Source organism: Phyllobates terribilis, unplaced genomic scaffold (assembly GCF_046119375.1).
Source record: "Phyllobates terribilis strain yellow unplaced genomic scaffold, ASM4611937v1 Scaffold_1__5_contigs__length_1240528914, whole genome shotgun sequence".
Classification (NCBI taxonomy): Eukaryota; Metazoa; Chordata; class Amphibia; order Anura; family Dendrobatidae; genus Phyllobates; species Phyllobates terribilis.
The window spans coordinates 379220457-379248326 of NW_027362761.1; the positions used below are offsets into that span (position 1 = coordinate 379220457).

At 40.3% G+C, this 27870-nt stretch overlaps 1 protein-coding gene across 3 annotated transcripts in view; it reads left to right on the forward strand.

Annotated features, from left to right (window-relative positions):
- The window catches only part of CCDC60 (coiled-coil domain containing 60), a 277795-nt gene that overhangs the window by 228893 nt on the left and 21032 nt on the right, over positions 1-27870 (forward strand). For all 3 annotated transcript variants that reach the window (XM_073676397.1, XM_073676398.1, XM_073676399.1), the window contains 5 exons: positions 6128-6407; positions 12380-12464; positions 17098-17181; positions 26865-27005; positions 27167-27301. In XM_073676397.1, coding sequence (XP_073532498.1) covers positions 6128-6407; positions 12380-12464; positions 17098-17181; positions 26865-27005; positions 27167-27301 — 725 coding nt within the window. The remainder of the gene's footprint in view (positions 1-6127; positions 6408-12379; positions 12465-17097; positions 17182-26864; positions 27006-27166; positions 27302-27870) is intronic.

A 27870-nucleotide genomic window follows, 5' to 3' on the forward strand; every position in this document is an offset into this window, starting at 1 on the left:
GTCAGGGGTTTCCACAGCTATTGGTCAACCAAAAGTTCCAAAAGGGGCAGTCAGGGGCTGTACGCAACGGAGAGCTGCTTGCCCTGAAATATAGGGATAAGAGGGATATTTTTGTCCTCAGCTCGATCCACACAGATGCCACAAGGGCCATTGTAGAACTAGGATCCACCACTCCGAAGCAAAAACCTGTGTCAGTCATTGACTACAACAAACACATGGGGGGTGTGGACCTTGCAGACCAGGTTCTACAGCCATACCAGGTATCAAGAAAGTCCTATACCTGGTATAAAAAGTTGGTTATTTATTTGTTTCAGGTGGCCACATACAATTCTTTTGTGTTGTACAAAAAAGCAGGAAATTCAGATCCTTTTCTTGATTATCAAGAAAAGGTAATTGAAAATCTTGTCTTTCAAAGTGTTAGCCCCGCTCATCCATTAGAATCTGAGGATGTGAAAAGACTCACTGAGCGACATTTTATTGCACTTATTCCAGCAACGGAAACAAGAAGGAACCCCCAGAAAAGATGTCGTGTATGTACTAAGAGAGGAATGAGGCGTGATACCCGCTACTATTGCCCACAATGCCCTTCATTGCCAGCCTTATGCGTCACTGACTGCTTTAAAATCTTCTACACAGAACCACATTTTTAAACTGTAAAAATGTATCCCAATTTGTCATTCAAACATTTGGTTCATTTAGTGAATGACACATTCGAGTAGAGCTCACTTAATTTCCAGGGGGGGTTCTCCTGAATCTAAACCTTCCATTGCGTGCTTGTTTCTGGAAATCATCCATTGAGTTAAAATGGTCACTTAACCCATAGATGAATTCCCAGAGGGGTGTCATTTCCAAAATGGGGTCACTTGTTGGGGGTTTCCTCTGTTTAGGCACCTCAGGGGCTCTCCAAATGCAACATGGCGTCCGCTATCGATTCCAGCCAAATTTCCATTCCAAAAGTCAAATGGCGCTCCTTACCTTCCGAGCCATGCCGTGCGCCCAAACAGTAGTTTTTCACCACATATGGGGTATCAGCGTGCTCAGGAGAAATTGCACAGCACATTTTGGGGTCCATTTTTTCTGGCTGCCCTTGTGAAAATTAAAAATTTGAGGCTAAAGTAGCAGTTTTGTGTTAAAAATGTGTTTTTTTATTTTCACACTTCAACATTATAAAATTCTGTGAAGCCCCTGGGGGTTCAATGTGCTCACCACACATCTAGATATCTTCCTTGAGGGGTCTAGTTTCCAAAATGGTGTCACTTGTTGGGGGTTTCCACTGTTTAGGCACCTCAGGGGCTCTCCAAATGCAACATGGCGTCCGCTATCGATTCCAGTCAAATTTCCATTCCAAAAGTCAAATGGCGCTCCTTACCTTCCAAGCCATGCCGTGCGCCCAAACAGTGGCTTTGCACCACATATGGGGTATCAGCGTGCTCAGGAGAAATTGCACAACATATTTTGAGGTCCATTTTTTCTGGCTGCCCTTGTGAAAATTAAAACTTTGAGGTTAAAGTAGCAGTTTTTTGAAAAAAAGTTAAATGTTCATTGTTTTCTTCCACATTCCAAAAATTCCTGTGAAGCACCTGAAGGGTTAATAAAGTTCTTGAATGTGGTTTTGAGCACCTTGAGGGGTGAAGTTTTTAGAATGGTATCACTTTTGGGTATTTTCTGTCATAAAGGCCCCTCAAAGTCACTTCAAATAAGATGCGGCCCCTAAAAAAATGTTTTTGTCAATTTTGTTGTAAAAATGAGAAATCGCTGGTCAACTTTTAACCCTTATAGCTTCCTAACAAAAAAAAATTTTGGTTCCAAAATTGTGCTGATGTAAAGTAGACATGTGGGAAATGTTATTTATTAACTATTTTGTGTGGCATATCTCTCTGATTTAAGGGCATGAAAATTCAAAGTTTGAAAATTGCAAAATGTTCAAAATTTTCGCCAAATTTCCGATTTTTTTCACAAATAAACGCAAGTGATATCGAAGAAATTTTACCACTATCATGAAGTACAATATGTCACGAAAAAACAGTCTCAGAATCAGGGGAATACGTTGAAGCGTTCCAGAGTAATTACCTCATAAAGTGACAGTGGTCAGAATTGAAAAAATTGGCCCGGTCACGAAGGCAAAAACAGGCTCTGGTGCGAAGTGGTTAATTAACCCCGTGAAGCGAGTGTCCCCCAGCGTGATGAATAGCGCTACCTTACAATGTATAGAGGTATTCTCAGCCATATGTTACCTTGTTATCCTCTCTGGTGCTGTACATTAAGTGCTGGGGCATGTATTACTAAGCACCATCAACACCGGATGTCGATGTGGATACAAAGCAATGCACAAACTCGTATAGTGAAAATGGGGGAATTTTAATTCTTCTTTTTGTGGCTTTGCTTTTTAATTTTAGTGTTGCGACTTGCAAGTATGAGGATCCTTGACGCGGGTTGCGAGCTTTGCCAAAATATCAACCAATACCTCACATATATTATATATATATTATTGCACATTATTTATATTCCTATATGGGTGTGCAAAAAAAATAATATCCCATACAGATAAACAGTACAGTATCTGATTTTCACACACACATTGTAAATCTTTAACCCAGAAAACTGTATTTGGTCTTTGTAAATTGTAATAACTGTTGATGTATAAAAACTGATGTCATATACGGATGACATTATATAAATTAAATATCATCTGTTTATTCTGTATGAAAATTGGACTTTTTTTTTATACACTTGTGTGAATTTAGCATGGGAGTGGAGATATTCCCGTTGATAATCTGCAACAGAATTTGACATGTTGCAAACTTTCAAATAATCTGCAATTTCTGTGCTGATTATTTCCACAGCACATGGATGAGATTATTAATAAAACATCCACAGCTACATCCAATTTATAAACTGACAAAATGGATTGCTTAGTGATACTTATTTACAACCATATGAACGCACTCTTTTGATTACCCCCTAAACCTAATAACAGGATGGGCCACCCTTAGCAGCAACAACTGCAATCGTGTGTTTGCGATAACTGCAATGAGTCTTTTGCAACGCTCTGCTGGAATTTTGGCCCACTCATCTTTGCAAAATTGTTGCAATTCAGCCACATTGGAGGGTTTCCGAGCATGAAGTGCCTTTTTAAGGTCATGCCACAGCATCTTAATCGGATTAAGGTCAGGACTTTGACTAGGCCACTCCAAAGTCTTAATTTAGTTTTTCTTAAGCCATTCAGAGGTGGACTTGCTGGTGTGTTTTGGATCATTGTCCTGCTGCATAACCCAAGTGCTCTTCAGTTTCAGGTCACAAACAGATGACCGGACATTTTCTTTCAGGATTTTTTGGTAGCAGAATTCATGGTTCCATTTACCAAAGTAAGTCTTCCAAGCAGCAGAACAGCCCCAGACCATCACACTACCACCACCATATTTCACTGTTTGTATGATGTTCCTTTTCTGAAATGCTGTGTTACTTCTAAGCCAGATGTAATGGGACATATAGCTTCCAAAAAGTTCAACTTTTGTCTCGTCAGTCCACAGAGTATTCTCCCAAAAGTCATGACCACTGACCTTAACTGAGACAAGTGAGGCCTGCAGTTGTTTGGATGTTGTTGTGGGGTCTTTTGTGACCTCTGGGATGAGTCATCACTGCGCTCTTGGGGTAATTTTGTTCAGCCTTTCACTCCTAGGAAGGTTCACCACTGTTCCATGTTTTCGCCTTTTGTGGATAATGGCTCTCACTGTGGGTCATTGGAGTTCCAAAGCTTTAGAAATGGCTTTATAACCTTTCCCAGACTGATAGATCTCAATTACTTTGTTTCTCATTTGTTCCTGAATTTATTTGGATTGCAGCATGATGTCTAGCTTTTGAGGATCTTTTGGTCTACTTCACTTTGTCAGGCAGGTCCTATTTAAGTGATTTCTTGATTGAGAACAGGTGTGGCATTAATCAGGCCAAAGATGTGATAGACCACAGTTAATTTATGTTTTAAGGTGGAGGGACAATCATGTTTTCACACAGGGCCCTGTAGGTTTGGATTTATTTTTCCCTTAATATTAAAGACCTTCAGAACTGCATTTTGTGGTTACATGTCTTATCTTTGTCTAATATTTAAATTAGTTTTGTGATCTAAAACATTTCAGTATGACAAACATGCAAAAGAGTAAGAAATCAGAAAGGGGGCAAACACTTTTTCACACCACTGTATGTCATCTGTTCAAATTCTATGTTATCACCTGCATAAACATAATGATAAGTAAAGTTATATTTGTTAATGGGGTGGTCCGAAATCCAAATTAATTTTCATGCTAAATGCCTATCAATTTAATGCTATAATCAAATTTATTTTCCAATATACTTTAATTAAAAATTCCTTATGCTTCCCTAACTACACCATCTAACCGCTTTTCTTTTTTTTTTCCAACTTCCTTTTTGATGTCGTTTTGTTTGAGAATCCCAGTGCATGCTGGGATACTCAAACTAAGGGTCATTAGGGGCAGAGGCTATGGTCACTGTGGCCTCTGCCCCCTCCCTGAAACGAAGTGTTATCAGTGACGTTCGTTACTGGAGGTGGGCTTGTCCCTGAGTGCTGTGCGATGTGCAAAATGACAGTGTGCTCTGTTGCCCACTCACATCAGTAGTAACGAGCCGACAACAGAGCACACTGTCAGTGTCACTGTCGTTGTAAGACAAATACCCGGCTTGCAGAGAGCAGCATCGCCTCTGCAAGTGACGACAGCCTCTGCACCCTGATGATGTTTTGTTTGACTATCAAAGCATGCACTGAGATTCTCAAGCAAGCCTTCATGAAAAAAGAAGTTGGAAGAAAAAAAAAAGAAAAACAGTTATATAGTGTAGTAAGGGAAGTATAGGGAATTTTATTTAAAGTATATTATCATGAGGGACATCAATGAAGCCCTACTCACCCCTTATAATGGAGTCCAATTCCATTATGGCGTTCCTCATTTCTCAAAAAATTATCTGTTTTCATGCAGATGGGAATATGGGCAGCACGGTGGCTCAGTGGTTAGCACTGCAGCGCTGGGGTCCTGGGTTCAAATCCCACCAAGGACCACATCTGCAAGGAGTTTGTATGTTCTTCCCATGTTTGCGTGGTTTTTCTCCAAGTTCTCTGGTTTCCTCCCACACTCCAAAGACAAACTGATAGGGAAGGTAGATTGTGAGCCCCAATGGGGACAGTGCCGATAATGTCTGTAAATTGTCTGAATTGTAAAGCGCTGCGGAATATGTTGGCGCTATGTAAATAAAAAGATTACTACTATTATTATTATGGCCTCACCTGTCTTAGACAGAACAGGGAGATTGCTGTGGCAAATCACTATAATATTTTTTTCCTTTTCTGAAGATCTTGCAGAACATGATAAATTAAAAATTTAGCTTGATGATTAATTATAAATCTTTGTAGTAGTCTGAAGCATTCCCATTGGGCAAGTGTGATTTTTTTAAATTTATTTTTTATTCACTTATGTGATTCTGTTTTCCAGCAGTTTTCTTATACTGCAAATTTATGGGGATACATATTGTTGATCCTCCTTCATGACATTTAGGTCACCGGTGAGGAAATATTTGGTCGCTGTTGCTTCTCCTGGTCCCATAATATGATCACTAGGGGCTTAAAAAGAAACCATCACAAAGTAAAATGTGGCCAGTTTTTGCCCTCAGTCTGTTCCCGCTGTGCCCCTTAGTATGCCATTTTCAGTTTTCTAAAAGTCCACCATACGGTTCCAGAGATATGGGCATTTTTATTTGGTGTTAATTTTTATGGTCTTTACAAGTTGGGCGTGGCTCAAAGGATTTTTGGAGGCGTGTTTTTAGGCTGCTCTGCATAATTACCCTGTGAGACACACCCTCTTGGTAAAGACTATAAAAATTAGTACTGAATAAAAGGGCCCTTATCTCTAGAACCATATGGTGGATTTTAATAAAATAAAACAGAATACTCAGGGGAGCAATAAAATAAGAGTAAAAACTGGTCATTTTTGACCTGGCGATATGACTTCTTTAAGGAGCCCAACCCACAATGTTTAGCTGACATTTCTCAAAGGAGATGTATTCTTGTAATTATCATTTTTATGAGCAGTTGTATAATAGTTTTGTTCTATTTCCCTGTGTACAGAATAAAAAACAGAATCCAAAAGTTCTCCGGAGCCATTTACGAGCCCAAAAACTGTCCTTCCTCAGCATTTCACGTTATAGTGGACTTTCATCAGCGCACACACCAACCAGAGGTAGTGTTTCCTCCCTTCTTCCCGGCTCTGATGATATGGTCACTGTAGGCACAACGTCCACAGATGTACCTCAAGAAGGTGGAGACGACATGGAGTCTACAGTCAATAGTTCCCTTCATACCCCCGGCAAACAGAGCAAAGACGAGGATGAAGAACCGCTATCTGAATGTAAGTAGAGTTGTCTCCGGAAATGCTCCAGCCATGTGCATGACCAGAATATTGTGTTTTTAGCTTCTTGGCATTCTGACAGAAATAACTTTTTTTTTTAAGTTTAGGTCAAAGTTGTACTCATTGTACCATTTTTGGGTTCACATGTTTGGGCCAAATAAATTAGTTGTAAAGAAACTGCATTATTACTTTTTATTTCGTTTAAACTATTCAGTAATCTCCTTAAAGGGAATTTTTCACCACCTAATCTGAGAGCGGCATAATGTAAAGACAGCGACCCTGATTCCAGTGATGTGTCACTTACTGGGCTACTTAGTGTAGTTTTGATAATATCACTGTTTAATCAGCAGGAGATTATCACTAGAAGACTAGTAGACCTGCTGCCAGGTAGTCAAGCATATTCATGATCTCAGTATAATCCCGCCCCCACCACTGATTGGCAGCGTTATGCCTATGCACAGTGTACACAAGAACTGGCAGATCTGCAGCAAAGAAAACAGTGGTTTTATCAAAATAACAGTATGTCGATCAGGAAATGACACATCGCTGGAATCAGGGTCTCTGGCCCTGTAAAATACTGCTCTGAGATGGGGTAGGGAAAACCTGGTAGCAGATTAACAATAACAATTTTAGATATTTTTTTAATAACTATAACTGCGTTGTGCCGTTTCCCTGTAATTCCTACCAGAAATGTATGAATCAATTGCCAACTGGGCGTTACTATTCTCCTTGTCAGTGTAGTGTCTCTACACAATCTAGCACTGATTGGCCAATGTCGGGGTGTGAAGGGACGCTCCTTCACCTGGTAAGACGCAGTGTGGGATGTCATCAGTGTTCAGTTTTAGAAAGCATATTCAATATTTTCTGCAGCAGAAAAAAGTTGGGAGGTAAATACCAGATCAGACCAGGCATAAGCTTCAGCGGGGACATTTTATAGGGCTCGACATTTTTTTTTTACACCATTTCATAGCCCGAAATAAAGTACTAAGTATCAATGCTGAATTTAAGGCATTTAGCTTTGTAGTTGTCAAATATTTTTTTATACGAAACTGTAGGCCAAATAGCAAAAGGATTCCCAGTTCTATGATAGTTCATGACTTCAAGACTAATATATCCACCCCGTGGTTTTCGGCTGGTTTGAACACAGTTGCTGCACAGAGATGATAGGAGCGTCGATAGGAGCTGATTTTGTACTTGAGTTACAATCTGTTCAGTGCTGTAGCAAGAACAAAATGCTATTAGATTCAGAAAAAAGGAGCTCAGAATGCAAACATATTGCCCTTTAAAGCATACACTGGCATGCCATTCTGTTTTGTATTGTTTGATAATCCATGAATGGTGCTGGATTTATCTGCACCTTCTATTATCAGAAGCATCGGTGGATACTTACTATTGACTAGCATATATCATGCAGATATTCTTGTTCTCACTGACTAATAATGGCCTTGAATTTCGAGCACTGCCAGTCAATCTTTCTGCTTGAATCAATACAGGTGGGAGGTTGATGATTCTACATACTGAACATTGCTTTCAGTATTGAGGAATTTCCTCAAAATCAGTCTATCAGTCTAAAAACACAATTTAAACTAGGCACCTACTAAGATGGGGACTACAAAAATGAGGAGCCAGATTCAACAAAGCTTTCACGTCAGAATTCTTCCCTAAAAGCTTTCAACTCAGAGTTGCGTCTAAATTTTGTGACTTTTGGCGTCTTCGCCCAACTCAGACGAAATGGTCGTAGCTGGGATAGTACAGGGGCATGACGCCACAGCCTGTCTAATTCATGACAAGCTGTGGCTTTCCATACGAAGGCGCACAACACTCATCAGACACTGAAGATTTATAAAGAGGCATGCACCTCTTCATGAATCAGGAGCGTCTGACTCCAGCACACCCCCTCATCAAGACCGACATGAACAACTCCTGTCTTTATGAATCTGGCCCCATGCCTTTACAATACAAAATCTGTATCTCCATTGAGCAGCTTTGGTGTGGCTGAGCAGCTTAGGTGCACATCGTCCCCTTAATTTGAATACCCCCCACTCCATCCTGTTGATTGAGATCGTTGAGTGAAGACGCTGTAGTAGAGAGGAGATTGGATCACATATGTATATAGCACAATCTAGGAACTCCAATATTGACCCACATTTACACAAAAAATTGGGTAATTTTTCTCCAAATCTTTACTGTACTCACTTCAACTCTACCACTCCAGTTTTACCAAGCACCATACACCAACGTGTCAAATGTCGCAAAATTTTGCATTTCTGCATGTTAACTAGTACACTTCCCAGTTTTGGAAAAGAGCAAGAGACCAAAGAATGAAATGTCGCACAGTAATGTAGAATTACTGCTCTTTACGTGAAGGGGGCACTGAGCACTCTAATTACCATATGGAAATAAAGAGCGCTCTTAATGCCTAACGGTGGGATATATTTATATATATATTTATACAGTAAAGGTATGAAGTATATAGGGGTTGATTCCCTTATATTACTTAGTTTAAATAAAATATTGTTTTGAGGGTGATAGGCTTCCTTTAAGGACTTTGCAACAACTATACTATACGGTTAAGTTCCCACAGTGCGTATTTGAAATCCACAATAAGCCAATTTCTCTTGTGGGTACGCTGAGTTTTATGTGCAGATTTTCCTATTCCGCTGCAGAAACGCACTAAAAACTAAAAACACATGTAATCATGACTGTATTAATAAAGTTTTGGCAAAGCTAAATACTAGGAAATATCAAAAACAAAGCAGCTTGATTTGAAACATAAAATACCAAAAAAGAGACAAAAACCGCAGCATCAAAAACGTAATAAAAATGCCCTCAAAAACTCCGAAATAATCGCAAGTGACCTAATTTACCTAGTAGGTGCAGAAATGCTGCAGAAAATCTGCAACATCAAAGTCATTCAATACTCATTGTGGGAATGTAGCCTTACAAGGCAAGAGTGCGTAGTATAAAAGCATTACCAAACCACACTGGGAAATAAAATAAATTATGAATGTAGCATGCTGGAAGTTGTAGTTTTACAGCTGGACTGCCGCATGTTGCTGACCCTTGGCCTATAATTAACAGCCCAAGCAATTGCAGCAATTTTTGGTCATTGATGTACAAAAGTAACTGCAAAGACTCATTGATAGAAATCCCTACTGCCTTACTACTAAACTACTGAAATGCAACAGCAGCGCCGCTGCATTTCAGGAAGCCGTATAACCACTTGCCGTCTTCCTGATATCTTTAGACTTCACTGCAGAATTTGAGGCTGCATCCGAAATGTGCAGTTACAGGAAGAGAGAGATGACTGTTATTGTAGATAAATAGAAGAATTAAAAATATAATACCCTTAAGGCTGCATTCACAGAATTTTTCATGGTGTTTTCGTGGCCATTATTACCACATTTTATTAGGTCAGTATTACTGGGGCCCGATATTTATTAACGTTAACAGTTTTATTTTTGACTTCGTGTACTCATGATTACTTATTGGGTCCTGTTCTGCCCACCGTTTTAGATCTGTCTTTCTGTGATTTTATTGCATGCTAATAGAAAATATTTAGATTGTTTGCTACCTGACCTGCTAAGCCAATAAAATAAAATATAATGGAAAACAATATTATTTTTGGTCATTTTTTCTATACCACTGGAAAAGGTTGAAGATCAAAAGTCAAATATTAAAATCCCAATTATGTGCCATTCAGGAGAAATGGTCCTGTGCCAACTTTTGACCTTTACTGTACTGTTGATGCCCTAGGCAAAGGAGCTCCAAAACTCAACTTGTTAAATATGTATTTGTTTAATAAAAAGCCATTAAGCACATAGTTATAACACCTGAAAAATCTAGATTTTTTTTGTTGTTGCCAAAGTTTTTAGAATCTACAAAGATTAGGTTATATCCAGGTTGATGGGCCATTTAATTTTAGTACAATGAAACTAAAAAGTATGTACTGTGATTCCTTTCCTTGCAGCCTCCATATTGCTGCTGAATCTCTTTAGTAAGAAGCGTTACTTCCCTATGACTTGTACTCTACAGTATGCATTGCACTACGTCTGCATTCACACATCCGTATGCTATGGCCGTGTGCTGTCTGTATTTTTCTTGGACAGCAAACGGACCCATAGTGTTAAATGGATCCATTCACAGATCCGTGAAAATCATAGATCCGAGTGTGAGATCTGCAATATTTAGAGCAGGTCCTATTCTGATCCATGTGTGCAGATCAGACTCATCCATGCAAGTCAATGGGGATCCGTGAAACACTGATGCAAATCGGAAGACTTTTGATTTGCTTGTGTGTCATATGCATCTGTTACTTAGTGAGAATTTTTTTTTTTTTTTAAAATGTGACCTTCAAGGGGTCGTTTTTATTGGCTTGGCAACAAACACACCTCTTCAGAAACCGATGATAAAAACTGATCCTCTTCAGATGCAACTAGGATGAAATTAGATAGTTAATGTTAGTTAATGCCAGGGCGCAGTTAAAACCACCGCTCTCTACGCACAGAACGGTGACTGAAACCATGCCAGTGCCACCCCTATGACTGAAAGATCGAGCCTGCCGGGAGTAATACAGATAATTTCCTTCTGGCAGTGGGGCTCTCAGTGCAGCAGCTGCACAGTGTCAGAATGCTATTAACCTTCAGATTAACCCATATTTGCTGGTCAATAGCATTTTTATAACTTGACCGGTTCCCTTTAAGGCCACATTCACATATCTTTATGTCACAGGCCGAATGTCTTCTAACCTAAACATAATGGCTTCATAGGCATATATGAGGCTGAAAGGTTCGGGTTAAGATACGCACAGCTCATCCATGAATCACTGTCTATACTCGGACCGTGATACAGATGTGTGATCGTGGCCTAAAGGTGAAATCAGACAGTACAGCTGGCTGCACAGCCAAAATTCTGCTCACCCATAGTGGCCAATGGGTGCACAATTTTATTTAAAAATTAATGACCGTGGTTTGCGGAGTTTTGGCTGTATCCCACAACTGATCTCACCGTAAGAAATCCTTTGTAATTAGACTGGACATGTTAACACTGCAGCATCTGAGAAATGTAGACTGAGAAACATAGGCCCTGACTCATCAAGACCAATGTGAACAATTTGATGAGGGAGCATCTTCGAGTCAGATGCTCGATATCCACTAAGAGGCACATGCCTCTTAAAGAATCAGGTGCGTCTCACAAGTAGTGTACACCACACCACAGATCTTACTCCAGTCATTGACTGTAATAAGTCTTTTGTTATAAGGAACGCCACATCTCGTCATGAATTAAATGGGCTGTGGTGTCACGCCCAGCTCTGACAGTTTTGGCTGAGCTGGGCTTAACAGGAGTGAAAACCCAAAAAAGTCCCAAGATTTTTGCTCAACCCTGCATTGCGCAAGAATGTTTCACATTTTAAAAGCTATTTAAGACAGAATTTTTGCAGAATTGCTTTGATAAATCAGGGCCATAGTCTTCAACTAGAATCTGCTATTACCTTCACTTTAAACTTGTTTTAATTTTATTTTGGTTATTGGAGGTAGCTTTTCCTTTGTCCGGTCTCTAATGGCAACATAAGTTGGTGACAGACATGCTGATATCCGCGTTCTCGCTGTTATATGTCTGCGTCTTGTAGTTTTGATGTAGTGCTGCGACAGCATTCATTGCCTGAATGGCCAACTCTGCACTTCTGTCTGACCCCCCCTTTAATGGGTTGCCTTTTGAGAGACATTTATGGCATAAATTTCTGATATATAGGGTCCCACCTCTGATATAGGTGGTCCCGTCTCTAGAACAGGGGATCCTACAATTCTCCAACGCAACCAGCGTCTGAGCACCAGTGAGCGGCAAGATGTTGGTGCTTGTTGCTGGTTGTCTCCATTTATTGCTACAGGAGAAATTTATTATTGCCAAATCTTTTTGTTTTTTATATTGTCATCTTTTTAACACTTACGTGCCTGTGGAATACTTGTTTTCAGACATGCAGAGTTTACTGCAGATTATTGCCGAAAATGTGACAAAAGACTTAGATGAAGAAAATGAATGGAAGAAGAATTTATCAAGGTACTTCTAGTAAAATGTACATTAAAGCCTTTAAGATGCGCCCAGTTTATTATTGTTCTTTGTAATATAAAGTGTTGCAGAATATGTTGGGGTTAGTGAAATAAAAATTATTATTATAATTATTGTTGTTTTGGTCCTCAGCCTGTTTCAGGGGCAATTCACATACTGCAGTTCCTCAACTTAAAATCTTTCCCATATTTCTCAATGGGGTTCTTTAATTTCATCATTTCATACTGCAAATGGATGGATTTCTGCAAACCATATTGATTTTAATGTGATAGTTGTAGAAATGTCTGCAACAAATCTGTGGCGTGTGACCGTTGAGGCTCCAGCTAAATTCACAATTTTGCTGGTCAGTTACTTGTATTTCTTAGCCAAGGTGCTGTAAAGCAAAGGGGTCGCATTTGTAGTAAAATTTCACTTTCCAGAATGCAAATTACCAGAGCAAGCGCTATAGAGCCAGGAGTGCTTGAGTACTGTAGGACTAAGGTCACATTTACACGTTCAGTATTTGGAAGCCAAGACCAGGAATGGGTGAAGACTGCTAAAATGGTGCAAGTGTTTCTACTATACTTTTCCTCTGATTGTTCCACACTTGGTTTTGGCTTACAAATACTGATGTCACATACTGAACGTAGCCTTAAACTTACAAAGACATCTTCCCACCAGCTGCAGTTTGTTTTAAAAAAAAAAAAAAACACCTTTTCTCACCCTCCCCGGGTCCAATTCTGTGTCTCCATTGTTGCTCCTGGTGTCTAATTTTGTCTGCATCACTGGCGTTAGGTCGATGGTGCTGTAGCCATCAGTGAGCTCAGCGGCTAGTGCCGTCATCTCACTCAGATCCCCTGAGGTCACTTACGGGTTGCAGCATAATCATCGCGACTTCAGCACTGCAGACAATAACAAACGGCGGGAACAACAGGACTCAGTCTGGACCTGGGGAGAGTGAGTAAAACAAAGTTTGGTTTTTTACAAACTGTTGCCGGGGGAGATTGGCATTTTTTGAAACTGAACTATAGCTCTTCTCTATAATGCAGGCTGTAATTTATGTTCTGTACAAAATAATAATGCATTGTAACCTTTTCTGTAGTTGTGCTGTATATTTAACCTGGTACTCCTGGTACCTCCACCGTTCATCTGATACCTGGTCCCCCGGCCCCATGAAGTACACAATGTACAGATCCGGGACACCACACCGCTATACACTGTTTAGTAGCAGCTCTCCGGTACTGCCGCAGGTTAGGTTACATACACTTAAAGGGAATCTGTCAGCAGGTTTTTGTTATGTAATATGACATCAGCATAATGTAGGGGAAGAGAGCCTGATTCCAGTGATATATCACTTAGTTTACTGGGTGCAGCAGTTGTGACAGAATCACAGTTTACTCTACTGCAGATTTAGCAGAGCTCAGAATGTTGAGCCCCACCCACACCACTGTTCTGCAGCTTTCTCTGTATATTGTGTATTGACAGATATCTGCTAATCAGTGGGGGGGGGGGCTGAATCAGCAAGCACGAGGCGGCTAGTCAGATAGTGATAATCATTTTCTGATAAGACACTGAATTTTATTGAAACAGAAACACAACCTGGTAAGTCACACATCACTGTAATCAAGGTCTCAGCTTCTACATCATGATGCTCTCAGATTACATAACAACAGCAACCTGCTGACGGATTCTCATTAAAGGGATTGTCCAGTCTAAAGTGATAAGTCTGCAGTCACTCTGTGTGACTGCAGACTTATGAATTACACGGACTGTGCTGCGAGGATTTCCCAGATTCTGAGCAGAGAATGGCGGTGTTGTATGCGATAAACAGTACAGACCAAAAGTTTGGACACACCTTCTCATTTAAAGATTTTTCTGTATTTTCATGACTATGAAAATTGTACATTCACACTGAAGGCATCAAAACTATGAATTAACACATGTGGAATTATATACTTAACAAAAAAGTGAGAAACAACTGAAAATATGTCTCTTCAACAACTGTTAAGAGGAGACTTTGTGCAGCAGGCCTTCATGGTAAAATAGCTACTAGGAAACCACTGCTAAGGACAGGCAACAAGCAGAAGAGACTTGTTTGGGCTAAAGAACACAAGGAATGGACATTAGGCCAGTGGAAATCTGTGCTTTGGTCTGATGAGTCCAAATTTGAGATCTTTGGTTCCAACCACCGTGTCTTTGTGGGACGCAGAAAAGGTGAACGGATGGACTCTACATGCCTGGTTCCCACCGTGAAGCATGGAGGAGGAGGTGTGATGGTGTGGGGGTGCTTCGCTGGTGACACTGCTGGGGATTTATATACTTAACAAAAAAGTGTGAAACAACTGAAAATATATCTTATATTCTAGGTTCTTCAAAGTAGCCACCTTTTGCTTTGATGACTGCTTTGCACACTCTTGGCATTCTCTTGATGAGCTTCAAGAGGTAGTCACCGGAAATGGTCTTCCAACAATCTTGAAGGAGTTCCCAGAGACGCTTAGCACTTGTTGGCCCTTTTGCCTTCACTCTGCGGTCCAGCTCACCCCAAACCATCTTGATTGCGTTCAGGTCTGGTGACTGTGGAGGCCAGGTCATCTGGCGTAGCACCCCATCACTCTCCTTCTTGGTCAAATAGCCCTTTCACAGCCTGGAGGTGTGTTTGGGGTCATTGTCCTGTTGAAAAATAAATGATGGTCCAACTAAACGCAAACCGGATGGAATAGCATGCCGCTGCAAGATGCTGTGGTAGCCATGCTGGTTCAGTATGCCTTCAATTTTGAATAAATCCCCAACAGTCTCACCAGCAAAGCACCCCCACACCATCACACTTCCTCCTCCATGCTTCACGGTGGGAACCAGGCATGTAGAGTCCATCTGTTCACCTTTTCTGCGTCGCACAAAGACACAGTGGTTGGAACCAAAGATCTCAAATTTGGACTCATCAGACCAAAGCACAGATTTCCACTGGTCTAATGTCCATTCCTTGTGTACTTTAGCCCAAACTTGTCTCTTCTGCTTGTTGCCTGCCCTTAGCAGTGGTTTCTTAGCAGCTATTTTACCATGAAGGTCTGCTGCACGAAGTCTCCTCTTAACAGTTGTTGTAGAGATGTGTCTGCTGCTAGAACTCTGTGTGGCATTGACGTGGTCTCTAATCTGAGCTGCTGTTAACCTGCGATTTCTGAGGCTGGTGACTCGGATAAACTTATCCTGAGAAGCAGAGGTGACTCTTGGTCTTCCTTTCCTGGGGCGGTCCTCATGTGAGCCAGTTTCTTTGTAGCGCTTGATGGTTTTTGCAACTGCACTTGGGGACACTTTCAAAGTTTGCCCAATTTTTCGGACTGACTGACCTTCATTTCTTAAAGTAATGATGGCCACTCGTTTTTCTTTACTTAGCTGTTTTTTCTTGCCATAATACAAATTCTAACAGTCTATTCAGTAGGACTATCAGATGTGTATCCACCTGACTTCTGCACAACACAACTGATGGTCCCAACCCCATTTATAAGGCAAGAAATCCCACTTATTAAACCTGACAGGGCACACCTGTGAAGTGAAAACCATTTCCGGTGACTACCTCTTGAAGCTCATCAAGAGAATGCCAAGAGTGTGCAAAGCAGTCATCAAAGTAAAAGGTGGCTACTTTGAAGAACCTAGAATATAAGACATATTTTCAGTTGTTTCACACTTTTTTGTTAAGTATATAATTCCACATGTGTTAATTCATAGTTTTGATGCCTTCAGTGTGAATGTACAATTTTCAAAGTAATGAAAATACAAAAAAAATCTTTAAAGGAGAAGGTGTGTCCAAACTTTTGGTCTGTACTGTATATCGCATATATCACCGCCATTCTCTGCTCAGAAACTGGCGAATCCTCGCAGCACAGTCCGTGACTGCAGACTTATCATTTTAGACCGGACAGTCCTTTGAAGGGGTTGTCCACTACTAGGACAATCCCCTCCTTGATCTAAATGCTTGGCCCCGATAAAATAAATAAGCTTATACTCACCTCCCGTGCTGGCGCCGTTTCAGGGCTCTCCTGCTGTTGTTGTGATGCCAGCACCCAATCAGCGCTGGCGTCACTATCTCTGCCTTTGGACAAACCGAACATGAAGAGGAAGTCCGGGCTGCGGCTGCTCTCTGACTTCCTCTTCATGCTCAATTCGACAGAAGACGGGGACAGTGACACCAGCCCTGATTGGTCGCCGAGGTCATGTGTCAAAACAACAGCACGGGAGCCCTGGGGAGAGCGAGTGCAGACACCGCGGGAACGGCGCCAGTACGGAAGGTGAGTATAAGCTTTTTTATTTTATAGGGCCAAGTGTGTGGTATGACAAGGAGTTGTCCAAGTAGTAGACAACTTCTTTAAGTAGGAGATGAGTCACAGTAGCTGAGAACGGCCACCTTGCAGTGTGGTGTTGCGGCTCTGTAAACTGTGTACTTCTATCGACTTTGGGACCTGGCAACTGTAGACTGGCGGAGGTTCCAGGTATCGGACACGCACCAATCTGGTATTAAAGACCTATTCTAATAAATAGTTCTTCAATATCTTAGTAGAAGAAAGCCTCTTTAATAAATAATTGCAACTTATATGGTTTTAGTAAGGTAATGATGGAAACATATGTTTAATGCTCTTTTTTTTTATTTCAGCGACACCTCTCCACCTCTGGTCAGAGAGACCATGATTAACAATGATCGAGGGTGCCCCAGAAACATTACTCAGAGACCTAAAAGGTGTGATGTGGTGTAGTGTAAAATATGTGGCTCTGTAAGCAAATTATACACAAGTGCAATAGAAAGAACATGTCCTAGATAGAGACTCTTGTTTAAAACAACGCCCTGCCATAGAGAAACTGACAGCAGATCTCACAGTAAGGGTAGAATTTTACATTAGAAAGTGAGCTGAAGACTGGAGACATCTTTGACATACAAAAAAAATGTTTTTACATTTATGTATGGTTGCTTTGAATGAACCAATACCTGCCGCCACCAATTTTTGTTTTTTGACTTTTGTTCTTTCCTCCCCTCATTTCAAGAGCCATAACATTTCTATTTTTCTGTCTTGCTTTTTTGGCAACATGATTCGTCAAGTCAGTACGATTATGGCGATACCAAGCATGAAGTTCTTTTATTTTAATAGTGAAAAAAAATCTGGCATTTTGTAAAAAAAAGTTAGATTTTTTAGTAAATTAAAGTTAAAGTGACAATTTCCCTTTAAGTCACTATTTTCTGAAACCCATAACTTTTTTATTTTTTCTCTCAATTGAGCTGCGTGTGGGATTATTTTTTGCGCAGTGAGATTCCATTTTTATTGATACCATTTTGAGGTACATAAAATGTTTTGATCACTTTTTATTGCATTTTTTGCAGAGGTGCAATAACTAAAAAATAGAAGTTCTTGCGTTTTTTGTTTTTTTTTCAGTGTTTACATATGAGTTAAATGATTTTAGATTTTCATGCAGAAAAGACAATATCAAATATGTTTATTTTTTATGTCTATGTTTTTTTAAAACCAGTTTTATTGAAGATTATACAACGTAACAAGGTTATATCATAGAACAAAAGAACAAACAACTTTTCTCATTGCTCATTAATACTGTTTGGCAAATTTAACCTTGCCGTTGACATACCATGAGTCTAATATCTTAAGCAAAAGCATAAGACACACATGTCAGGCACCAAATATCACAATTTATCATGAGAGAATATGAGAGAATACTCCATCGCCTGAGGACTAATGTGGGTCAAGGGGAATCAAGCCAAGGCTTCCATACCTTATCAAATATTTCAGGACAGTGTCTATTTTATATACCACCCACTCAAAGGAAGCTGCAGTATAATCCATATTGACCCAGTGTGTAATTTGTGAGGGTCTTCTATCCATCCATCTCAGTCAATAGCAATGCAAGCTAAAAATAATGTGAGAAAAGTGCGATGGTAGTGAGGTCAGGTCTCCTAATCAAGGATTCCTAATAAACATACCTTAGGACAGAGTGGTACAGGGGGCTGTATGATCTCGATGAGGATAGCTATGACCTACTTCCAAAAGTCTACAATAGGAGGGAAACACCACATCAGATGTATAAAATCTGCCGCTCCTTCCCCACACCTATGGCAGTCTGCAGTGGTGGATCTACCCATTTTATATAACCTGCTAGGTGTCAGGTAGCATTGATGGACTAAATACATTTGGACTAGCTTATTATTGCCAGTGAAACATAATGTGGAGATGTCAAGGCCTTGCTCCAATCCACCTCTGATAGGGAGGGTATTACAGTCCTCCATTTGGCCTCAACCAACAATGACGATGAGGAGCAACTCCTGCTTAGTAACTGGGTGTATAAAAAGGAGATCAACCCCCAGGATCCCTAGTTCATGAGAATCCCTATCAGGGGTATGAGGATATGAAAATATTTCCAATGTCTGGGAACTGGGTATTTAGGGCATGCCTTAGTTGCAGATTTATAAAGAAAGCAGGTCTGGGGACTTGATAGAGCTGTTGACATTGATCGAATGAAACAAGAAAAGAACACGCCGGATATATACAGCGGGTGAAAAAAGTATTGAACATGTCATCAGTTTTCTAAGTAAATATATTTCTAAAGGTGCTATTGATATTAAATTTTCACCAGATGTCGTTAACAACCCATCCAAACCACACAGGCAAAGAAATAAAACCATAGATGTCCATAAATTAAGTCCTGTGTAATAATTAGAAATGACACAGGGAAAAAGTACTGAACACACTTACTGAAATTTAATCAATACTTTGTACAAAAGCTTTTGTTGGTGATTACAGCTTTAAGACGCCACCTGTATGGAGAAACTAGTCACATGCATTGCTCAGGTGTGATTTTGGCCCATTCTTCCACACAAACAGTCTTCAAATCCGGAAGGCTCCATGGGCCCCTTCAATGAACTCTAAGCTTTAATTCATTCCATATATTTTCTATTGGATTCAGGTCAGGTGATTGGCTGGGCCATCCTGGCCGCTTTATTTTCTTTCTCTATAACCAATTGATAGTTTCCTTGGCTGTGTGTTTGGGATCGTTGTCTTACTGAAATGTCCACCTTCGTTTCATCATTATTCTGGTAGATGGCCGTAGAATTTTTTAAAGAAAGTCTCGGTATATTTGTCCGTTCATCTGTCCTTCAATTATATGAAGTTTGCCAGTGCTGTATGTTGAAAAACAGCACCAAACCAAGATATTCCCACCTCCAAACTTCACTTTTGGTATGGTGTTTATGAGATGATGTGCAGTACCTTTTGGCCTCCAAACATGGTGTCTTATTATGGCATCCAAAGAGTTCAATTTTGGTCTCATCTGACCAGACTATATTCTCACAATATTTCTCAGGCTTGTCTAAATGTTGTTGAGCAAACTTTAAACGTGCTTGAACATGCTTTTTGTTCAACAATGGAGTCTTGCGTGGTGAGCGTGCATACAGGCCATGGAGGTTGAGTGCATTACTTATTGTTTCTTTGAAACAATTGTTCTTGCTGATTCCAGGTCTTTCTGTACCTGTCCACAGGTCATCCTTGGCTCTTGGATACCTCTTCTGATAATTATTTTCATTCCTCTGTCTGAAATCTTGCAGGGAGCATCTGGTCGTGAACGGTTTATGGTAAAATGATGTTCTTTCCACTTCTGAATTATGGCCTCAACAGTGCTCACTGGAACCTTCAGTAGTTTAGAAATTCTTCTGTAACCAATGCCATCAGTATGTTTTGCAACCATAAGGTTGTGAAGGTTTTGAGACAGCTCACTAGTTTAACTCATCGTGAGATGTCTCTTGTGTGGCACCTTGGTAATGAAACCCCTTTTTATTGGCCATCAGTTGACCAGCTGATATTATTTTTCGCTATGTGGCAGGATTGCTTTCTAATTACTGATAGATTTCAGCTAGTGTCATAACTTTCCATGGCTTTTTGCACCTCTCTTTCTTCATGTGTTCATTCATTTTTACTTGTGTCATTTCTCATTATTACGCATAACTTAATTTATGGATATCTATTATGATTTCTTTGCCTTTGTGGATTGGATGGTTTGTTACCGACATCTGGTGAGAATTTCATTGTTGTAGAAAGCAAAGTTTGTCAGCTAAGCAGTATAAGAAGAAATCTGGGAGTGCCGCAGCTTCTTGATCCCTGGGCATCTGAAGAGTGGTCATTTTCAGTTTGAGCCCCATATGAAGAATGCTAGATAGGAGTTGACCATGGCAAAGACCTTTTGTGGAACTATAGAGGCTGAATATTCCAGAACATATACACATTTAGGGAGGACTATAATTTTAATAATATTGATTCTCCCATCTACTGACAGAGGCAGGGCACCCCATATTCAAATTTTCTCTCGCTGATATGACAAAATATTAGATATATTTAAATCACGGAGTTGCGTGTGATTTCTTCCTATGTGTATACCTAGATATTTGAAGTGGAAAACTATTTGTAGCTTGCAAAATTCATCCCCTTCTTTCCAACCCATAGTGTTTAGAGGTAACAACATGGATTTTTGCACGTTTATTTTTAGACCGGAAAACCGGCCAAATTCATCAATCAGATCCATTACCAAAGGCAGTGTAACTCTTGGGCTGGCCATAAACAGGATTAAATCATCTGCATACAGTATAATCCCAAGCGGTCCTCACTGGAACCCTCTGTAATCCCTTGATACCCTGCAGTCTGGCAGATCCTGACAGCTAGTGGTTTTATGGCAAACAAAAGGGTGGAAGAGGGCATCCTTGTCTGGTCTCTCTCTCCAAGAGAATTGATGCGGTTATAAAATCATTAATTAGGACCTTGGCTTTTGGAGATCGATACAAGACTGCAATCCATCTTCTGAAGCCTTGTCCAAAGTCAAATCATAGAAGTGCCTTCTCAAGGTAGGCCCTCTCAACCGAATCAAATGCCTTAGCAGCATCCAGAGATGCTAAGGCCCAATCTTCCTGTCCTTTCCAAGTTAACTGTGTAATTACCTCTGCTTATGTCTATATTTTTAATGGTGGTGAAGAAGGCGACTCAAATTTTTTGTTTTTCTTTTTTTTAGTTCTTTTAATATTTTTTTTTGTATATTTTTTTAGACCCCCGTGACGTGAACCTGCGATTGTCTGATTTCTTGACGATTTCTTCTATAACACAGCCATTTCTTAACGATTTCTTCTATAACACTGACAGCATCTGCCGAGTATGGTGCAGGCTCAGCTTCTGAGCCCGCTCTATACATCCGCACCCAATTTGTATGGATGTCAGATCTCAGGAAGGGCTTAAAAAAGTTTCAGATAGCGATCTCCATGGCTTCTCTTATTTCAAGACCCCCTAACATGCAGTTTGAAACGAAGTCTCAGTTTCAGCCTTTTCTCATGTACATGAATCCTTCTCAGTAATACAAGAAGGATGTGAATTCTATGTGTCCAGGATGCTAATGACTTTTCTAGCTGTCATATCAAAACCTCTTCACTCTTGTACTAATTTATCCTTCTACGGTCCATGAGGGATCTTCTTCCTTGTACTAATAGATATTGATGGGGAGGAGTGTGTGATTCCCCTCACCCCCCCAAGAGTCTGCTATGAGTGCTCTCTCTCTCCGTCTGCATACATAGCGCTTGTGGATTTCCCCCTGAATCCACCAGCATGTGCTTTCTACACTTAGATATTGTACAGTCTGAGAGATCTTTCCTTTCTAAAGTCTAAAGGCTGCCTCCTCTAATACTGAGACAAGAGAGATGGAGAGCAAAATGAGTAGGCACAGCACAAGGCATTATGCTGTCTATGCGAGAAGTAGCAGGACAACTTATGTGAAGGATTTAAAAAGACTCTACAGCAGCTAGAAATAATTTGGAAAGTTGCTGTTAGGAGGGCGGTTGCAAACAACTTTAATAAATGGAACGCAACCGACCCCGGGGTCCGCAATGCAGCCTGGTGGACTGCTGCCGAACACTTTCCGGGTGGAAAGGAAAGCGACAAACTTAAATGTTAAACCCTTCCGTGTTTCTGCACACAGGAACGGGTATAGCGGTTCGCTCTATCTCCGTTAACTGCACGGGAGAAGAGCGTCCGGGATAGCACCTACTTAACTGATAACCCACTCCGTGTTAAAGCACACGGAGCGGATTTCAGCGGTTCACACAATCTCCAAGAACCACAGGGAGACGTGTGACCGAGGGAAAAGCAGTAGCCCTGTCTTCGATACAGGCGCTACCAGTAGGAGTTGGCGCTAAGATGCGTGTGTGACTCACGCCGACGGGTACTTGCCCTCTGCCAGCGTGCTACCGGACAGAGGAGTATTTCTCCACGTGGACCACAGGTGTCTACAGGAGTAGGACATCTGCAGGCTGCTCGGGGTGTAAGGCGACCCCCTCTGACAGAGCCAGACTGCAAGGCGAAGCTACCTGCCTACTTTCACTAGCCTGCCTACTTTCACTAGACCTGCCTGAGGAAACTACACGTGGAGCAAGTCGTCCACACAACACCATCATGCTCAATGATCCGAGCGCGCCGCCATGTTTGTGGGCGGGCCTTTTAAAGACTAAGCCCTGCCCACCGACGCGCCATTGGTGACTTTACCCGTGGACTAATCAGGCGGTGCCAGTTCACCGGGTCAGGTGGGTGCTAAACCACCAATCACGATCCGCCAAGTCACGGGCATGCTCAGTACGGCGAATTCTGGACTTAAACTCCAAGCACCGTGTCTCCCTCTGCAACCTATGCTTAACCTTGCTAGGTGCCAATACATGGGAGACAATCTGTATGTCTCGTGGACCAGCTAGGCATTGGGGCTGATGACGATGCTGAGCAGCATCAGCCCTGCCTGGACTGAAATGGGAGACCACAGAAGGTCCTGGACCCATTTCGAATCCAGAACCAGACCGACGCCTACCAGTTGCTTAATATTCCATGTACCAAGATGTGTTGCGTTAATGATGTTATGCTGACGAGAAAATATTTATACATCCAATGAATGTTATCTTTCAATCATTTGTCACACATAGACGAACATTAAAAAACACATTAATCATGAGAGATTGTAGAACTTAACCCAATTCAAAAAAGGTTATGAATGGACATAGCCGTAGAAAGAAAATAAAAATAAATAAATATAGAATTCAACTTTAATGTACAGTGCTGTGCAAAAGTTTTAGGTACATCTGGAAAGAATACTGGAATGTATGAATTATTTATCAGTTAACAAAATGCAAAGTGATTGGGCAAAGTGGGATATCTAAATCAATTGGTGTCACCCTTTGCCTTAAAAAAAAAAAAGGATCAATTCCTCTAGGTACACTTGCTCACAGATTTTTAAGGATTTCGGCAGGAAGTTGATACCAAACATCTTGGAGAACTAACCACAGATCTTCTGTGGATGTAGGCTTCTGCATGTAATCCCAGACAGACTCAACAATTTTAAGATCAATGTTCTGTGGGGTTATATCATCACTACAAGCACTCATTGTTCTACTTTATGCTGTAGACATCTCTTAATGGTATTAACTGTATGTTTGATGTCATTGTCCTGCTGCAGAATACATTTGGAATCAATCAAATGCCTCCCCCTGATGATATTGCATGATGGATAAGTACCTGCCTGTATTTCTCAGCATTGAGGACTCCATTAATCCTGACAAATTATCAACTACATTTGTTGAAATGCAGCCACAAAACTTGCAAGGAACCTCCACTGCTTCACTGTTGCCTGCAGACTCTCATTATTAAACCACTCTCCAGCCCTTCTGAGAGAAAACTGCCTTCTGTTATACCAATATATTTAAAATTTTGACACATCAGTCCAGAGCACCTCCTGCCATTTTTCTTCACCAAAGTTCCTATGTTTTTGTGCATTGTTGAGTGCCTTGGTCTTGTTTCCATGTAGGAGGAATGACTCTTTGACCGCAATTCTTCCAAGATCCCCATTTCTGACCTGACTTCTCCAATCAGTAGATGGGTGTAACTGGGTTCCACTGGTTGCTGCCAGTTCTGAGCTCATGGTGTCCTGGACATCATCTTCTTTAGAAGGGAAATAAGCATGTTGCATCTTTCATCTGCTGAACTAAGTTTCCTTGGCCGACCACTTTGTCTACAGTCCTCATCGTTGCTCATTTCTGGTATCTTCATCAAATGAGCTTGAATGGTACATCTTGAAACCCCAATCTGCTTTGAAATCTCAACCTGGGAGAGACCTTGCTGATGCAGTATAACTATCATGTGTCTTGTTGCTGTGCTCAGTATTGCCATGGTGTATGACCCGTGCCATAAAATAGTTTTCAATAAAGCACATTTGTAGCTGAGTTTGGCTGTTCCTCACCATTTTTTAAGTCTCCAACACAGGTATATCTATTTCAGCCAATGACTGTATTTATATCTAAAAATGAAAATAATGATACTTTTTACTGGTCTGGTATAATTGGTTACTCATACTCCTGACTATAATCTTACAAAATCCCTGAATGTGTGCAAGTGTACTTAGAAGAATTGATGCTGTTTTGAAGGCAAAGTGTGGTCATGCCAAATAGTGATTTGATTCAGATTTCTCATTTATTCATTCACTTTGCAGTTTCGTAATTGCTAAAAAATAAATTATAACGCTTCTAATTTTGAAAATATTCTTATTTTGCAGCATCTTTTCCAGACCTGCCTAAAACTTTTGCACAGCATTGTACATGATACAACGGGTGAAATAAGTATTTAACACTTCACCAATTTTCTAAGAAAATATATTTCTAAAGGTGCTATGGACATGAAATGCTCACCAGATGTCGGTAACAACCCATCCAATTCACACAGGCAAAGAAATCAAACCATAGATGTCCATAAATGAACTTATGTGTAATAATGAGAAATGACACAGGGGAAAAATATTGAACACATGAAGAAAGAGAGATGCAAAAAGCCATAGAAAGTCATGGCACCAGATGAAATCTATCAGTAATTAGAAAGCATTCCTGCCACTTAGTGAAAAATAGTATCAGCTGGTTCAACTGATGGCCTATAAAAAGGTGTCTCATTACCAAGATGCCACACACGAAACATCTGATGATGGGTAAAATCAGTGGGCTGTCTCAAGACCTTTGCAACCTTGTTGTTGCAAAATATACTGATGGCATTGGTTACAGAAGAGTTTCTAAACTACTTAAGGTTCCAGGGAGCAATTTTGGGGCCATAATCCAGAATTGGAAAGAACATCATTTCACCATAAACCGGCTACAACCAGGTGCTCCTCGCTGGATTTGAGAGAGAGGAGTGAAAAAGATTATTGCCCAAAAGCCAAGGACCACCTGTGGACAGCTACAGTAGAACCTTTAATAAGCAGGTATAATTGTTTCAAAGAAAACATTAAGTAATGCACTCAACCTCCATGGCCTGTATTGCACGCTCACCACTCTGAACAAAAAGCATGTTCAAATGCGTTTAAAGTTTGCTCAACAACATTTAGACAAGCCTGTCAAATACTGTGAGAATATTGTTTGGTCAGATAAGTCCAAAATTTAACTCGTTGGATGCCATAATGCACACCATGTTTTTAGGCCAAAAAGCACTGCACATCACTTCAAAAACACCATACCAACAGTGAAGTTTGGAGGTGGAAACATGATGTGGGGTTGTTTTTCGGCATACTGCACTGGCAATCTTCATATAACTAAAAGAAGGTTGAATGGAAAAATTTACTGAGACATTCTTGGAAAATAAAATTGCTTCCCTCTACCAGGAAGATGAAGATGAAACAACCATCAGGATTTGAAGAGTGTTTGTGTGGAAAAATGGGCCAGAATCACACCTGTGCAATGCATGCGACTAGTTTCTCCATACAGAAGGCATCTTGAATCTGCTATCACCAACAAAGGCTTTTATAAATTTCAGTAAGCGTGTTCAATACTTTTTCCCTGTGTCACGTCTCATTATTACACACAACTTAATTTATGAACATCTGCGGTTTTATTTTTTTGCCTGTGTAGATTGGATGGTTTGTTACCGACATCTGGTGATATATTTCTACAGGTGCTATTGATATGAAATTATTTACTTAGAAAACTGGTGATGTGTTCAGTACTTATTTCACCTGTGGTACGTATTCTAATATCTTGTGATCAGCCCAAAAAAATGTAAATTATTACATCTGTAGCACTCCACCTAAGATGTAGAGATTGAAAAAATGTCCAACGTGGATAAAATACAACATGTCTATTCTGGAGTAGTTTAGCATTAATAAATAATACATCTATTTGCAATAGCATGTGTTATACAAATGCAATATTATGCCATGATAGACTTTGATTGACTGGCCATGGTTTGATAGTACCTGAATTCAGAAACACTACTATGTGTCCTTTATATTGCATGAACTATAGTACACTTTGTTGTATTTTCAAGGCTAATGGTTTGCCATGTTTTATCAATTTCATATATTACTGTACCATGACAGTTCTCCGGCCCCTCGTTTGTCTTCTACAAACCTCTTCATAAGGAAGAAAAGCAATCTGTCCTCAGAGATGAGGGAAACATTCTTTGAAGTGTCTGATGAAGCAGATATCTACTTACATGATAAGGTGGAAGTTATGGAAAGGCAAGTTCAAGTTTACATCCAATAAGAAATGACTATTGATATTTCGCTGAACTTGATGTGCTGTATTAACTGCTATCTGTTATTTCTTGAACAAGCACATTTATACCGTGTACTCTGCGTCTGTCACACCTTTTTATGTAACACTGCTCACTTCTATATAGGAGACGTCAAGAGTTTAACACCCAAAAATATCGATCTTTAAATACCATCACTAATTTCCGTCAAGATATGGAGAAAATGCGAAAAGCGTATCACCATGTAAAGGAAGAAAAAGACTACACAGACACCAGGAATTGGTATGTAAATTTTCTATTAATTGAAAAAGTCTGGTATTAGTCCCTATGCATACATATTTTTACACATTTTTTTCACATTACACCCACAACACTAAGTGTTTGTTTGGATTTTGTGATATACCTACACAAAGTAGCAAGTTTTTGTAAAGTGTAAAGGAAATGATACATGGTTTTCTAAATACTTTAAAAATATAAATCTGAAAACTGTGACGTGCAGTTGTATTCACCCCCCTTAGGCAATACTTTATTGGACCACCTTTTGTGTAGGACCACAATTTGGGTCGTATTACCTTGTGTAATTGAACCCTTCTTTCTGGAAATTCATGGTATTCTTCTCAACAGTTAGGGCATGTCACCCCATTGTGATTCCCTGGGAATGACATGGCTTTATGGACGTCACCATCACAGACAATGGAACTGTCTGTGTGACGTACATGCATGAAATTTACCACACGTTCTCCATAGGGTAGGAGAAGAGCAAATATCACAGTTGATGATGATAATTGCACAGCTATTGTCACACAGTTATAATGAAGGAGATCACAGTTCAGCCTCCCTGACTGTATACT